The following is a 15,557-nucleotide window of genomic DNA, read 5'->3' as shown; positions in this document are numbered from 1 at the left end:
AAAAAAAAAACACCAAACCAGACATCTGAAAGTAAATCATACCAGAGATTTTATCGGAACTAACTAAAAATGTCTTGAAAAGTGTGCTTTAAAATAATAACGACACTTGGTTTGATATTTTATTTATTATTTGATAAAATTACGTTCGTACCGTCAACTTTAGATAAGAGTAAATAAGAACATGGCCACTAGAGTGCACTCTATAGACATGCAACTAAAGACCGACGAAAAAGGAGAAAAGAGAGAGGGGGGAAAAAAAAGAAGCCTTCGAAACAAAGGACTGCAAAAGTTTTTTTTTCTGTAAAGCCAGTTTATGGACACCATGCAGACAAGCAGAGCTTTTGGTTAAAGAGGCAATAGATTTATGTCTGAGCTTCCCCAAAGCTCAAAGAAAATGAAGATGATCATTTGTTCAAACGTTTCCCACTGTGTGTTTACAAACTGACTCATACCGTCAGCATTATCTGCTCTCTCACATCAGAAAGAGGAAAAGCTGGATCCCCCCTCGTATTCCCCAGGGGTCTCTCTCTCTAACCCCGACCCCATGTTTTAGTCCCGCCCTCAATCCAAGCAACTATCTGCATGTAAAAAGCCACAAGTCACGGAAACCCTTAATTGTGCCAAAATAAGGCTGAGCGCACTTATTCAAGCTGGAAATAAAGGATGCTTCTGAAGAAAGACGGTCGGCCAAGGAAATGGGATTTACTTTGGAAAATGTACATTATTCAAACGTTGCTCTAGTGTGTGTTGGGCTGAAACACTTGGGAGTTTTCTGCTCAAACTTTGAGCTCTTTCTAAATGCATGGATGGACACTAAGGGAAGCAAACATGCGCAAAGTTCTGGGGATATAACTCTGTTTTCGTAAACAATCTCCTCTGTTGTTCCTGAATTTTTGTCCTCCTCTTCGGAAAACACTGCCAAGCAACTTTTGTGGTTAAATGGGGGCATTGTAAGTTGTTTTCAGGGGGGTAAAGGCAACCACGGAAAAACGAAGGAGAAGAAAAGTGCGGACTATTTATCAATGAACTGAGAGAATAGCAAGAAAGACAAGTGGGAGGACAGGCATCGTAATGGCTGAAAGGGAGACTGAAAGAAAGGCGCCTGCTCACAGAAGCGTCTCTTTCAAAAAGTTGGAGAGCAGGAGCGCAAAGCGCAGATCATTTGGAGAGGATTTGGATAGGTGCGGTGCCCTTCCCCCAGACGCCGTAGAGCACAGCGCGCAGCCATCACAAGCGACGCACGCTGTTACTGTATCCAGAAAAGTTTCCAAAATCTCAGCGGCCAGCCTCTCGACCGCAGACCTCAAGAAAGCCTCACATGGAATATCTCCATCGGTTCGTCGGCTCTCTGAGAAGTTCACTTCGAGCACAGGCGGGACACAGAGCTCTTTAGTCAACACGGGAAGCGTTAAAAACACAAAAAGTGTCGAAGATTCGTCTTTGAGCGAGAGTGGCTGCTTATCCAAGGAGTTTTCTGAGTCTGCGACGGAGAAACAACTTAAGGACGGTAACCGATATTGCTCGGCTCGAGAGTCTGTGTCAGGGTCGGATTCGGACAGAGGAGATAAACACAGGCTCCGGAAAACTGTGGGTGGCCCAAACACAGGTAAGATACATTGTTTTGAAATCACTAGTTCTCATTTGGCACCCAACAAATCGTCAGAGACGAAAAGACACTTTCTATAACGTTTCTGCTCAAGCTTATGTGCTAATTTGGCTCATACTTTAAAGTTAGCATAGTGTACTGTATTTAGTGTACTGACAATTTGCTTGTGATGTTCTTTGAACGTCGATTTGGATCAGTGTGTCTGCTTAATGAATACATATGTGAGTTAACAATGTTTTTATTTTAGGGAGCCCAACATGCAAATCTCGTCGCCATCACCCTTCCTATGGAGAGACATCTATTCATATTGATGCAAACTGGCCAAGCGTTTCTAAGATTAGAGAACTATTTGGGGATGGACGCAGAAAGCAACATCGGTCAACTTCAGATGCTGATGACTTGAAAACTGCCTGTCAACACCTCCAGCATTTCGACGCTAAAGAGGGAGCCTGGCAAGACACAAACTGCTCTCATCATGACAACAGTGCATTGTGTGCGGACTGTTCAATCCCTAACTTCCATACTTTAGCTGCTAAAAGCCATTCTTTTGAGTTTTTGAATTGTGATTCTCCTCCTGCTCCCCCACCACGCAGTAGAACGACCGCTTTGCCCCTCGGGTCTCACCGTTGGCAGCTGCTGGAGCAGAGACAGAGGGCAGAGCAGCCACAGCCACCGGATAGCTCGCATTCCTCACATAACTCCTCCCAACCACAGACAGGGCCCTCCGTGGAACTAGCCGGTGCTGGGGAAAGACTGAGCTCTGGAGAAGAGGACGAGAAGTTCAGAGAACGGACAGGCGATAACTTCCCACAAAACAAGCATGGCATCAGGGCTAAGTTGAGAGGAAGGTCTTCAGGCAGTGAGGAGGACAGCCCTGCAGCGTTAGCTCACCACAACAGGGACGTAAGACGTCGCTCGCTAAGGAAAAAGAAGAAAAGCAATTGCAGCAGAGGCAATGAAGAGTCAGATGACAGTGACAACCAACCTGTAATGATGGAGCCATGTGATTCTCAAACGGTGGGCCGCAGGATTGAGGGATTCCGTTCTAGGGGTTGTTATACAGGCATGCCATGGGCACGAGACAGCACATCTCAACGATCCCATGTGACTAAGGACAGCTTTAGGCACCTGTATAGAAATTTCGAAGGGTCAGTCGGAACTAGCCCTGTTCCTCAGGTGTCGCGTGTTTCAAAAGTCACCATACCCTCATTTACATCCAGTCCATTGGGGTCAAGAAGTAGTAGCAGGTATTCTAGCACGGAGACGTTAAAAGAAGAGGATCAGCCAGCCAACATCCACAGTTATGGCAGGGCTTCATCAGCTGTCCTGAGTAAAACATACCATGGCAATGCCACCATGTACCGCTCGCCTAGTTTTGGACATGGAGATAACTTTTCTCGCACCCCAGTTCGAGTTCATCCTAAGCTTATGCCCAGCGTAAGCCCAGCAGAATATAAAACACACAGTTCAGAAAACAGGGTATTCTGCCACTCCTTAAATAATGAGAAAGACAGGAACAGGATCTCTATGTCCAACCCTGACATTGCCTCAGAAACTCTGTCGCTTCTTAGCTACCTTAAGACCGATCTTTCCGAGTTGAGAATGAAGAAAAAGGGACAAGATGATGAGGTCAATCTTAACTCTGATCAAGGCACATCTGTGTACAGAATGGGCTCCAGGACAAATCGTCCGCACCATGGACGTCCTTCCCTGAAGGATCTCACTGCTACTTTAAGGAGAGCAAAGTCTTTCTCATACTCTGAGAAGCCAGCAGGGCAGCAATATTACGGTAGCGGGCCAGGTTTAAGGAGTTCCTCCGAGCAACGGCTAGACTCTGAAGATAGTGGCGAGCAGGTGTTGATTGCTGACAGGGAGGTTGAGAGCGACGACTGTAGAAGTACCTACGGTTACGACGAGTCAATGCCGACCCCTCTGCAAGACCGCTACGTGCAGGAAGCCAGACAGGTGATAAGAGACATTTGTCAGATGAGTGAAAGTAAGGATGACGATGATGATTATGAGGAAGACCGTTTCAAGACAAAAAACAGTGATGCTAAAATAGACACTGAAAAAGAAGATAAGGCAAAGCAGGAGATGACGAGACTTGAACACTCTGATTTTACTGGGTGTAAGGAAGGGGAGGCTGATGGAAAAAGTGGAAAATGTTTACAGAAGGGAAATTTGGAGGAGAGCATGTTCTGTGATAAGTCATTGGATGAACTCTCTGGCCATGAATCTAGCCTGACAGATGAAGGAATTGTCACAGAGCCAGAGATTGGCTCATATGGGGGGCTATCCTGCGGTAAAGACTTGCTGGGTCAGACTCTCACCGTTTGGAATCAGTCAGGGTTGTGCGAAGAGCAGTTGCCTGATATAACACCAGAGGAATCTCTTTCATCTCAAGTTCCGTCTGTTAAGACGGCGTATGAGGGAGTAGCCATAGGAGGAGACATTAGCTGCAGTAAAAATGTAAACCAGGGGGCCTTGGAGGCTCCGTCTACTCCTAGTGCTATTCGCAGGCGAAGGAAATTCTCCTCAGCTGGAAACAACGGCTCAGACTCCAGCAATGGCAGTAATGGAGAGTCTAATGGTGAGTCTGCGTACCGTTCCTTGAGTGATCCTATGCCTCATAGACGTCGGTCAGATGCAGAGGATGGCGGAAAGAGCTTCTCCATGGACAGCAACCTGCTCGGTTCACTCTCTCTAAGTTCCAAGGTGGGTGTTGGTGTGGAGTCTTCTGCAGCAGACCTTTCTGAATATACAGGCAGTGCTGCCAGTGACCTTTCCGTGTGTAGCGACAGCCTGAGAGATTACAGTACTGTGATTCAGAGCATTGTTTGTGAACCTGGTGCAATGGACAATCTTATTGATGAGAAGGCGAATGGCAAGGCTGTGAAGAAAAAGAGCTTTAGCGACCCTAGCAGACGTGGAGAACTGGCAGATACTGTCCTAGAATTTCAAAAGCATCCCAGCGAGCCAATTAGTGAACTAGAACAATCCATACCACCTTCCAGCAGTGAGCCCATCTTATCCGAGCAAAGAGACGAGCTTTGGGCGCTCAATAGCGAACAACGACAACTTTATTGTCCAACCAGAAGGTCTCGTTCTCAATCTGAGCATTTTTGCCCTCCCACCTTGGTCATAACGGAGAAACAAAAGCCCCAGGTGAGCCCACATTTCCTTTTGACCCTAAGCTAGCTCAGGTTTTGTCTCCTCGCACCAGTCGCAGAAGCCCCAAGAAACGCACAAACCGCTTTACCCATCAGTTGTCTTGTGATGATGGGGATCACTTGGATGAACAAGGCGAAGAGCAGTCCTCCGCATCCATACTCCCCCAGCTTCCAGCATCAAAGGTCAGACCCAAACACGTGCGTCATGCCAGTGAACCTGCCACATTTGTGCCCATAATTCCTTCACATGCCCACATCTCCCAGGACCTCCAGAGGTCTAGCCATGTCGGAGAGTCTTCAACACCCAACAAAACAGTCCCGGGGGAAGAAACTCCATCATTAGAGGATGTCACTGAGCAATACATCTTGGCCTTGAACTCTCCAGAGTCCCCGGCGGAGACCCCTGCAGCTACTGGTGTGGTTATTCTGGAAGGCACCACTTCCACACCTTCAGTTCCTACCACCACTGCTGAGCCAAAACTAGAGAGGAAGTCCAGCGAGGAACTTTCCACTGCCTCTCTGAAGGCCAAACCAAGAGTGGTGAGTGATGTGTTTTGTTCTCTATTTTGGTTATTTATTTGTTTTTGAATCGTTTGTTTATGGCAAGTTATGACGTAAATGCTTGCGAAAATATTTCTATAAACAGTTGTTTGTGCTCAGCAAAGATTGCTGATTGGATGTAGCCTTTTGCTCTATAATCATGGGCGATAACTTGTGAGCAAAGCTAGATGTAGTGTTTTTTGCATATTTTATGAAACCTCAATGCTGGTGTTCTGGACTGAATTATATTACGGATAAAAGTGATGTATTACTCTGAAAAGCAATGCATGTGCAAATCATGAATTTATTTGTGCAGCGTTCAACATGTTGTTACCTCAGGTTGTTGTGCAGCTGAATTTATTGCTCCCAACTTTGTTTTTACCAATGATGGAAATAGCAGAACAATGTTTCTGAGAAATATGAAGGACATTTATTTTGCCCACAGCAGGTTCTTCTGCGGTCATGTTGTTCTTCTTCTCCTTAGCCTACCTTCCTTTTGGTCCAATGCCTGTAGAGAGAGAGAGAGTGTGTGTGTGTGTGTGTGTGTGTACACTTATGTGTGTTTCTCCCACTGTCTGCTGCAAATGTTCCTTTGTTTACTTGCCTCTATGAAAAGTCAGAATATTCTGGCATTCTTAACTGGCATATTTTGAAGGGAATGCTTTATCTCTTTGTGTATTTATATAATGGTTTATCTGTTGTATGGAAAGTTAGAAAAGACTAAAGTAACCTTCAAAAAAGGTTTGTGTTACCAAACTGACCTTAGGGAGAAATACCTTTCAAATACTTCATATTTAAGAGTGTTGTGCTTGGTAGTGTATGTCCGAGGGCCATGATGTTTTCCAAAGTCTTGCATACTCTCAGTGATGGATTAGTTCTCTGTATGGCTTTGGTAAGCCCTCTGTAGCACGGTTGGTCTGTCTCAGACACTGGGTTTGGTCATAGTTTCCCTCAGTCCACCTTTTATGGTGCTGTATTTTCCTGAGATTTTGTCTGTGCCAGCTTGTCCTTTCAGTATTGTGGTCCACTTAGGACTCTGTTTGGAGCCGCCTGATATTGGCTGATTATATAAAGGGTGCAGATGAGTTTGAGTAACGTTCTGTTGGCCAAATTCCTTTTTTCCCCTTTTTAATTCTTCTTTTTTCCTTGCAAAGGGTCATTATCAAGTACACATTGGGGAAATGTTTGCATGGCCTTGTCATTCAGCTTGGATTATGCAGTCTAATTTGAGCCCATCATTTACAGAGTCTTGGAGACTCGCACACGCTTTTGACTCTCTTCTCAGGAACGTACACGCATGCATTTGTATTCTGGCTAATGAAAACACAAAGTGTAAATAGAGCTTAATGTTCCTCCTCTTAAGTTGTTAGCTCCAGGCACATTTCCAGAGACTAATGCCTGCTTTATGACATGTGTAGGGTTGTTTGATGTTTCTTTCATGGTTTTTTCCCCTCCTTTCAGTACAGTGTCCAAAGATTTTGTCTACAGAACATTTGTAAATTGATATAGTGGCCTCAAAAAGTATTTGTACACTTCATCCACACTTAAATATGTATGAGCGTTATTGCATTATATAAGTAAATATCAAACCAAGTGTGCTGATCTTTCCTTTTAAGAAATGCCTCTAATGCAATGATACTTAAGTCATTTTTAAGTTACATTTTGGGGCCAGTGGATTGTGTTCTCTTTCAACTTATAAGTAGTTCTTCACATGTGTTTGGTGGCATTTTATGTGATTTGGATAATCAGGTAATCACTAACCACAGTAATGGCATTTATTGCGTAAAAGTTGAGACCAGGGTGATTATGTTGCCTGTATTACTGTAGTCATTCTTTAGTGAAAGAGTAGAGGGTGGACATCTGACACTAGTGGGTTAATGAATATTGAGGCTTGGAGAAGTTCAGACCATAAACATAGGGTGTTTATTACAGGGGCTGCGAAGAGTGTGTGGAGATGGGTTAGCTAAGTATTCCCTGAGGTTGTGACGATCAGAAACAGTACCCCCACACACACACACACACACACACAAAAAAAGAAGGAAAAACACATGTGGACAGGCTGTGGAGGGGAAAACGCCCTTGGATTGAGTTCTTTGTGAGTAACCTGTGAAGATGTCTCAATGCTGCGGTAATGTGAAACGGTGCTTGGATAGAGGAGGGTGAGCACATTGTGCTCAGCTGTACAAAGGCAAGCAAAAGAGCTTAGATAAAAGAACCTAACAAAAGCACAGCCTGCTAAACAACCTCCATGTATAACACAAATATGTGAGAGTGTTCGTAATCAAAAAAATGCTGCCACTGTAATGAAAAATCTAAACAAGTTGCTGATGTTCTCGATTAAACTCCACTTTTTCCTCATTTAAGTTCTACAGTAATGCACCTATGAGAATGTTTGTGGTCAGTCTTTCAGAGGGTTTGCAAGCAGAAATGTGAAGCTTGTGTTTTAAAGTGCTTGAATTGAATAATATGATGTGTATATGATCTGTAAAGTCAACCAAATTGTCCATTTTGGGACTTCTTTTCGAGGTAGATGCATATCTGGCTATGCATTACTGATGTAATTCCAGTGGCTGGAGTTTGCTCCATCATGTAAATATTAAATTGTTTGACGTTGAAAGATTGGACATAACATTGCACTGACAAAGTCAGTGAGCGATTCTGTCACACTGGGCATAATAACACATTGTTTCTTGTGTAAACCAGTGCATATTGTGTAATGATGATCCTGAAGCAATGCCTTGCCCCATTGACTTCCATTGTAAATGCCTAGAAACACAAATTGATAGATAAGAATTGATGGATAAATTGAAAATATTTTTGTGCTGATCAAACTTTTTCTAGGCTATATCTTTAAAAGATTAAACGGAGAGCAAATGCAGATTTGCTTAAGAGTTTCAGAAGAGATCTCGACAAAGTCTCAAACTGTGCTGTAAGTGTGCAGTCAAAAGTTAGTGATCTCGATATCATCTCAAATAATCTTATTGGCAATCAACATTCAATTTTTAGCTCTATGACCTCAGCTGGTCTGCAGGTCTTAACTGGTTTATGATGTGTGTTTTAGCAGGAAAGGGAGGGACACTGCTTGTGTGTGTGTGTGTGTGTGTGTGTGTGTGTTATAAGAGTCTCTGCTCCTTTATCAGCGCCAGTGCCGAGTGATCCTGCGCAGACAGGAAGCTGGGGAACAGAAACAGGAAGTTGTTGTGGTTACTAATATGTTTGATGAGCTGCAGAGGCTGGAATGTGCCGCTGTGCTCGAGACACTGTTTGGAAACAAAGTGCCAGGCGTGAGACAGCGCGCGCACACACACACACACACACACACACACACTCACACACACTCACACTCACTCCAGACGACTGTGTGCTGTGTTTGCATGACTTGTCAAAGCTTTGATGCTGTTCTGGCTGTAACTGCTGCTCAGTGTCTTTAGCGGGATTAAAGGCTCAGCTGGAATGAGGGCATGTGTTTGCTGTCTGCTTGCGATTGGACCGTCGTCTCAGAGGGGACACAGTCACGTCTGTGTCTTCCCCTTTAACCGAGCGTAATTCCCTGTATATGTTCGCTCAGACACTTGTGAGTCAGTGTGTTTTAATGCAGTGTCTGGATATGTGGGATATGTTTGTAGATTTTCTCACTCTTTAAACTTGCTTACAAAGGCACTGCTGCTGTTGTGAGTGATTCATCAGTTTGCCCGCTGAGGAAAAAATGGCTTTAAGCTGGTTTACTGGTTTAAGAGGACTGTTGACTAATTTCAGAGGAGTTTTTGACACTTTTTAGCAGATCAGGCTGGAAGATCAGCTTGCTAACCATTTTAAACTAGCTAAGACCAACAAACCATCTTAGGCTGGTTCGAATTGTTTAGTTTTTTTCCAGCAGAGTCTAAAGAAAAATATGTTTATGTTGAATTTTTCAAATTCAAAATGTAATGATTTTACCCGCCTTAATATTTTCTTAAATAATCAAGTCTATGTGGGAGGTAAAATATTATTAAAGCATAATATTAAAGTGTCATTAAAATATTTTCATGTTACTATTCAAGAAATATTTTGAAACTGCCTTTATTTTTGCAATTTTGTTTGCTGAAACTAGCAGTGCCAAAATTAACATTGTTGCTAGGGTGTTGCAGGTGGTTGCTAGGTGGTTGTTCAAATCACTACTACGAGTGAATTTGCATTAACAAACCTAATAGGATGTTGTAAAATAATTAATCTTTACTGTGATTAGCATGTCAGTGTTATTTATTTAGTAAGTATATAGTATTTGTTATTTTATTTATATATCTTCAGTTTTAATTTTAATTTCACACAGTTTTAAGTAATTTTGTTATTTGATTTTGTCACTTTTTTTATTAGTTTTTTTACTTGTTTAGCTTATTTTTATTTTACTAATTTAATTTCAGTTTGTTGCCAAGGCAATCATTTTAGTTTTAGTTTTTTTAAGTTGAAGGTTTTTTTTTTTTTTTTTTTTAAATATGTATCTTTTTATATTTTATTGTACTTCAGTTTTAACTTAACAAATGATTATATTAAATGATTTATGATTTTAGTTAACAGTCTGCACTAGAGAAAGAAGAGTTTTTTTCACCTCTCTCTCTCTCTCTCTCTCTCTCTTTCTTTCTCTCTCTCTCTCTCTCTCTCTGTTCTATGCTGGCTGTTGTGTTCATGGCCGTTTTGCAGCAGTGAAGGAAAAGAAGGCCACATTCCTGGTGCCTGTTTAAATGAAAGCAACGGGGAACAACTAGAGCCCCTTTTCTCTTCTCCTCCATGTTCCTGTGCTCTTTTCCACTCGCTCGCTTCATTTACACTCAGTCAGTCCTTTATTTTCTCCCTCTTTTCATTTCCAAGTATCACTTTGCTTTTCTTTTTCTTTTTTTACAGCCCTGCTGTCATCCATTACTCCCTCCTTCCCTCCCTGTCAGCATACCTGATATCAGGGCTGAATCTCATTTCTGGAAGAACGACAAAAATGACTTCATCCCTCCACAATGTTCCTCAGCTCCTGAGCTGTCTGCATATGGCTTTCAGAGGAGAATGAGAAAGAGAAATTAACAGGATGAGCAGCTTTAATGGACAGATAATCCACTTCCCTTCAGAATAGGACAAATGATTATGGAGGTTTAAGAAAGTTTCTACTACTGTTTGTAGTGATGTACAATTAATTATATTAAAGGTGCAATAGGTGATTGTCTTCAGAAACATTTTTTGTTATGCTGGTTGAAAGTCTCCTCACATCCCGATAGCAATCATTAAGTTAAGTGGTCTAAATGTATTTATTTGTATTTATATATTCTATGGAAGGCATAGGACCAAGAAATGTTCGTCCAATCAAAACGCTCGGTCCGAGCGTTTTAATTGGCTTTCCTACCTGCCTGTCAACGTATGTATTTGCATACCTCTGCGCACCCTGTTCGTACAGACAGGATATGTCATCAGCACGTTCACGTACACTATTGCAGACAGAGCGAGAATGGCAGACAAACATCAACAACCCGATCTTCCTTCCTGGTATTGTAGTAATTTTACTAACTGTACTATAAAGTTTTCTCACCGGTGAATGACACATGATGTAGCCAAGCGGTTCCCAATTCCAGTCCTCGCGCCCCCCCGCTCTGCTTATTTTGCATGTCTCGCTTAGTTAACACACCTGATTCAGATAACCAGCTCGTTAGGAGAGAGCTACGTGGAGTGGAGAAGTTACATTTGCCGTCTAGTTGTAGCCAATATACATTTGTACGTTTTAAATATCCTGTGCATATAGCGCTTCTTGTCATGAGATTTTGGCCAAGTGTATTAAACAACAAGAAAAACTAAGCGCTCATATATCTACAATAAACGTTGAAAGCGCAATGCGAAAAGTGTAATGCGATGCACTCAGATACAGCCGTTCTAAAGACAGACAAAACACAGATCTCTGGCATTCGCTGGTCAAAAACCTTGTTAACTCCATTTGAGCTTGATTTTCATATAATGTTAAGTGCAAGTGTTTGATAAAACCACAATACCAACTCTGATGACGCAGTGTTTAATTACAGGAAAGAAAAAAAATAAATGCCCCCCCCCATATTTCAGTGCTTTAGTGTGCCGTGGGATTTTTATTTATTTATTTGATATATTTATTACAACAAAAAAAAATGCAGTTTCAAAATTTCATCTTTATTTAAGTGTTACTTTGTATCTAGTTTCTTTAGTGAATGAATGAAACTCAAATGTTTTTTTCCCCACGTACAAATTTCCATAAACTGTACTTTTTGACAACTACCCATAATTTCATCCCAGCAGAAGCATTCACACAGGGGTCATGACCCTGGGTTGTGTCAGGTGATCATGGTGACCTGGACTCAGCTTCCTCTGCTATCTGTTATCAGGAATATTGACTCTGTTCCCTTTAACTTCCATAGTGTGACACATTTATGAGAGAAACTGGATATTCAGTGAAATAATGCTTGGTTTTATCCATTAGAATTAGATTACACAGATACTCACATGTACTCTTCTTTCCTTAATGCATTAACATATTAAGTTACTTTTTATTAATTGATTAATCATGATTGAATATTTTAATCATTTGGCAGTCCTGATGTTTTTATTGCTCATTCTTAACTGTTGGGGTTTGATGCAAACCCATATCCATCATCAGATGAGGCTTCTTTGGGTGTTTTCTGCTGTTGGTGGTCTCTGTCAGCACGAGAGCACACGTTTTTGGAGTTAAACTCATGCGTTCTGTCATGCAAGGATCAAATCTCTCAGCAGATCAGTGCAAGAGAAACGTCAAAGCAGTCAGAGATGTTATGTAACGTGTCTGTCAGTCTGACATGAAAGCTTGTTTCTACCATGGGATAAAAAAGGTAATTAAGACTTTTAAACTCACATTTCTGACTATTTTTTTATCAATATAAACTCAAAATGGCAAGATATTAACTGGCCTTTTTGAGAAAAAAGGTTGCAGTTGCTTATTTGATTATTTTGTTCCATGGCAGAAACAAGCTTTCATAGTACGAGGGCTCACAGATCTGGCTGTTTGCATCACAAGTGTGTTTTGCTCCAAGTGTGACAGATGCTCAAGAATGCATGTCATGTTTGTTTCTCAGGTGCTTTTGAATTCCTCGTGTCACCTCCTCCTCATGTGTACACGCTTTTAGAGGTCACTTGTCATTCAGTTGACATTTTAACCACTGTAACTTCCAGTAAAATGAAGCTAAGGAGTTTTCCATCAGGAGCAGACGGAGTGAAATGTTGCTCAGGGCTTCATGCTGATCAAACAGGTGCTTCATCTCAGTATCTTGTGTGTAACCGCAGTCTGAATTCAGACCTGTGTTATTTGAGAATTAGTGGTTTCTCTTGCATATTACATGTTTTGAAAATGTGGTTTTGTGTGCTGTTAACATTTCTTATGCTACTTTCTAAAAGACAGTTGATATTCAGGGTTTTTTAGGGTTAAAAGACACTTAATATTCACTAGTAATATTGTTTCGACAGCACTGAATCTATCAGATAAGAACAAAACTTGAACTGAATCAAATTTTATGTTGATGAATTTTGCAACATCGACAAATCAAAATTAAACTGACTTGAGCTGAATAACAACATATTATTGCCTTCAGAAGACCTGAATTGAACTCGTTTTGTAATTGAATTTCTTTATTGAACTGAACTAAATCAATGCTGAATAATAGCATTGCCTTTTTAGAGATGAATTTGAAATTGTAATAATTTTGAAGTTTCCATTATTGATTCTTTTATTTTCCATTTTCTAAATGAGGCAGCTTTGAAACAGTCTGTTGTATAATGTACTATATAAATAAAGGTGACTCTGTTTTTTTTTTGTTGACTAACCTACTTACTTTATATATTTTATTTGGTGTTATATTATCATTATTAGTATTATTTTAAAATTAGTATATACAGACATGGCCAAAAATATCGGCACCCTTGGTAAATATGATCAAAGAAGGCTGTGAAAATTAATCCTTTTGATCTTTTATTTAAAACATTCACAAAAATCTAACCTTTCATTGGATAATAAGAATTTAAAATGGGGGGGAAATATCATTATTAAATAAATGTTTTTCTCTAATACACGTTGGACACAATTATTGGCACCCCTCGGAATTCTTATGAGTAAAATATCTCTGAAGTATATTCCCATTCATATTCACAATTTTGAGCACTCCAGGGTGATTATGAACATGAAATTATCCAGCCATGGCTTACTGTTTCACAGAAATATAAATAGGAGGGAAAACAAAGCCCAAATTCCCTTAATCATCCATCACAATGAGAAAAACCAAAGAATATATTTCTGATGTGCAGCAAAAGATAATTGAGCTTCACAAATTAGTGAAGTGGCTTTAAGAAAAGAGCTAGAGCAGTGAAAATTCCCATTTCCACCATCAGGACAATAATTAAAGGGGGCATAACACACACAGTTTCACCCAATCTCATGTTAATCTTGAGTACCTATAGAGTAGTACTGAATCCTTCATATCTCCAAAAAGTCTTTAGTTTTATCATATTTATAAAAGAAAGATACAGCTTTAGGATTCTCTCTGAAAAAAAGCAGAGCTCCTGGAGGCGCTGTGGGCGGAGCTAAAGAGTGACGAGCACTTGCACCGAACGTGAACAAAACAGACATTTAATGCCGTTTCACTGACCGCCTGCAATTCTAAATCATGACTGGGATCTTTTATAGCTGGGATGATGTGCAAATCCAGTGTTGAACTGGGCCTTGTTTATAAAACGATGGTTAACAAACACACTTGTGAAACTCCATTGCTGACCCGGAAAAACAAACTGCATCCACTGTTCATGTTACGCTGTGTTCTTTTGGGAAGCTGAACAAGGTTATCTTTCTCTTACAACCAAAAACACACTTCTTTAGAGACATTCTTCCCGAGCGAGTCCTGTGCAGTGCAGCCGAGTGAAGCGCGTTGATGGGCGCGCTCTGGTCGATGCGTGCACGGACGCGTTCTTCTGGGAGAAATGCCCATATAATGAGTTCCACCGTCGTTTACGTCAGCAAGAGCCATGATTGAAAAAACTTTCGAAACTTGTACGAACCCGGAAGGATTTTTGCCACAAAAATACTCAGTCATACTTCCAAATCATTTTTTGAAACTTTGGCCATGCTTAGCATGAGAATCCAACTCTTTAACCGTGTAAATAACTCTGAATGGACGAAACAGCATTGTAACCCCCCTTTAAGAATTTCCAATCAACATAAAATGTTAGGAAACTGCCTGGAAGAGGACGTGTGTCTATATCGTCCTAATGCACGGTGAGGAGGAGAGTTTGTATGGCTAAAGACTCTCCAAGGACCACAGCTGGAGAATTGCAGAAAATAGTTGTGTCTCGGGGTCAGAAAACCTTAAAAAAGAAAAATTGTCAAACAGCAGCTACATCACCACATGTTGTTTCAAGAAGAATTCTCCTCGCTCATCCAAAAACAAACTCCAGCATATTCAGTTATCAGACACGACTGGAACTTCAAATGGGACTGGCTTCTATGGTCAGATGAAACTAAAAAATGAGCTTTTCAGCAGCAAACACTCGAGATGGGTTTGGTGAACACAGGGATAAAAAGTACCCCATGTGTACAATGAAATATACTGCTGTATTTTTGATGTTGTGGGCCTATATTTCTGCTGGAGGTCCTGGACATCTTGTTTAGACACATGGCATCATGGATTCTATCAAATACCAACAGATAAAAAATCAATAAGTGACTGACTCTGTTAGAAATCTTATAATGGGCCATGTTTGGATCTTCCAACCGTACAATAATCCAAACACAAACCTCAAAAACAACACAAAAATGGGTCACTGAGCACAAAACCAAGCTTCTGCTGGCCATTCCAGTCCTCTGACCTGAACCCTGTAGAAAATGAGTGAACTGAAGAGAAGAAGCATCAACCTGGAGCTGGGAATCTAAAGGGTCTGGAGTGATTCTGGATGAAGGAATGGTCTCTGATCTCTTGTCAGGTGTTCTCTAACCTCATCAGGCATTATAGGAGAACATTTAGAGCTGTTAAACTGGCAAATGGAGGTTTCAGAAAGTATTGATTAAAAGGTTCCGTTAATTGTGGCCAATGTGTATTAGAGAAAAACCTTTATTTCATAATGATATTTCCCCCCATTTTAAATTCTTATTATCCAATGAAAGGTTAGATTTTTGTGAATTAAAAAAAAAAAAAAGATCAAAAGGATTATCAATGCAGATTAATTTTCACAGCCTTCTTTGATCA

The 15,557-nt window shown here is 40.9% G+C and overlaps 1 protein-coding gene across 1 annotated transcript in view; it reads left to right on the top strand.

The window, feature by feature from the left end:
* The first annotated feature begins 301 nt into the window (after positions 1–301).
* The window catches only part of LOC131524266 (rho guanine nucleotide exchange factor 17-like), a 90,760-nt gene continuing 75,504 nt past the window's right edge, over positions 302–15,557 (top strand). The window contains 3 exon segments of the mRNA XM_058751222.1: positions 302–1,606; positions 1,854–4,727; positions 4,730–5,316. Coding sequence (XP_058607205.1) covers positions 1,072–1,606; positions 1,854–4,727; positions 4,730–5,316 — 3,996 coding nt within the window. The 5' untranslated portion in view covers positions 302–1,071.

The sequence above is a fragment of the Onychostoma macrolepis genome, chromosome 18 (assembly GCF_012432095.1).
Source record: "Onychostoma macrolepis isolate SWU-2019 chromosome 18, ASM1243209v1, whole genome shotgun sequence".
Taxonomy (NCBI): Eukaryota; Metazoa; Chordata; class Actinopteri; order Cypriniformes; family Cyprinidae; genus Onychostoma; species Onychostoma macrolepis.
This window is presented reverse-complemented; position numbering and strand designations above follow the sequence as displayed.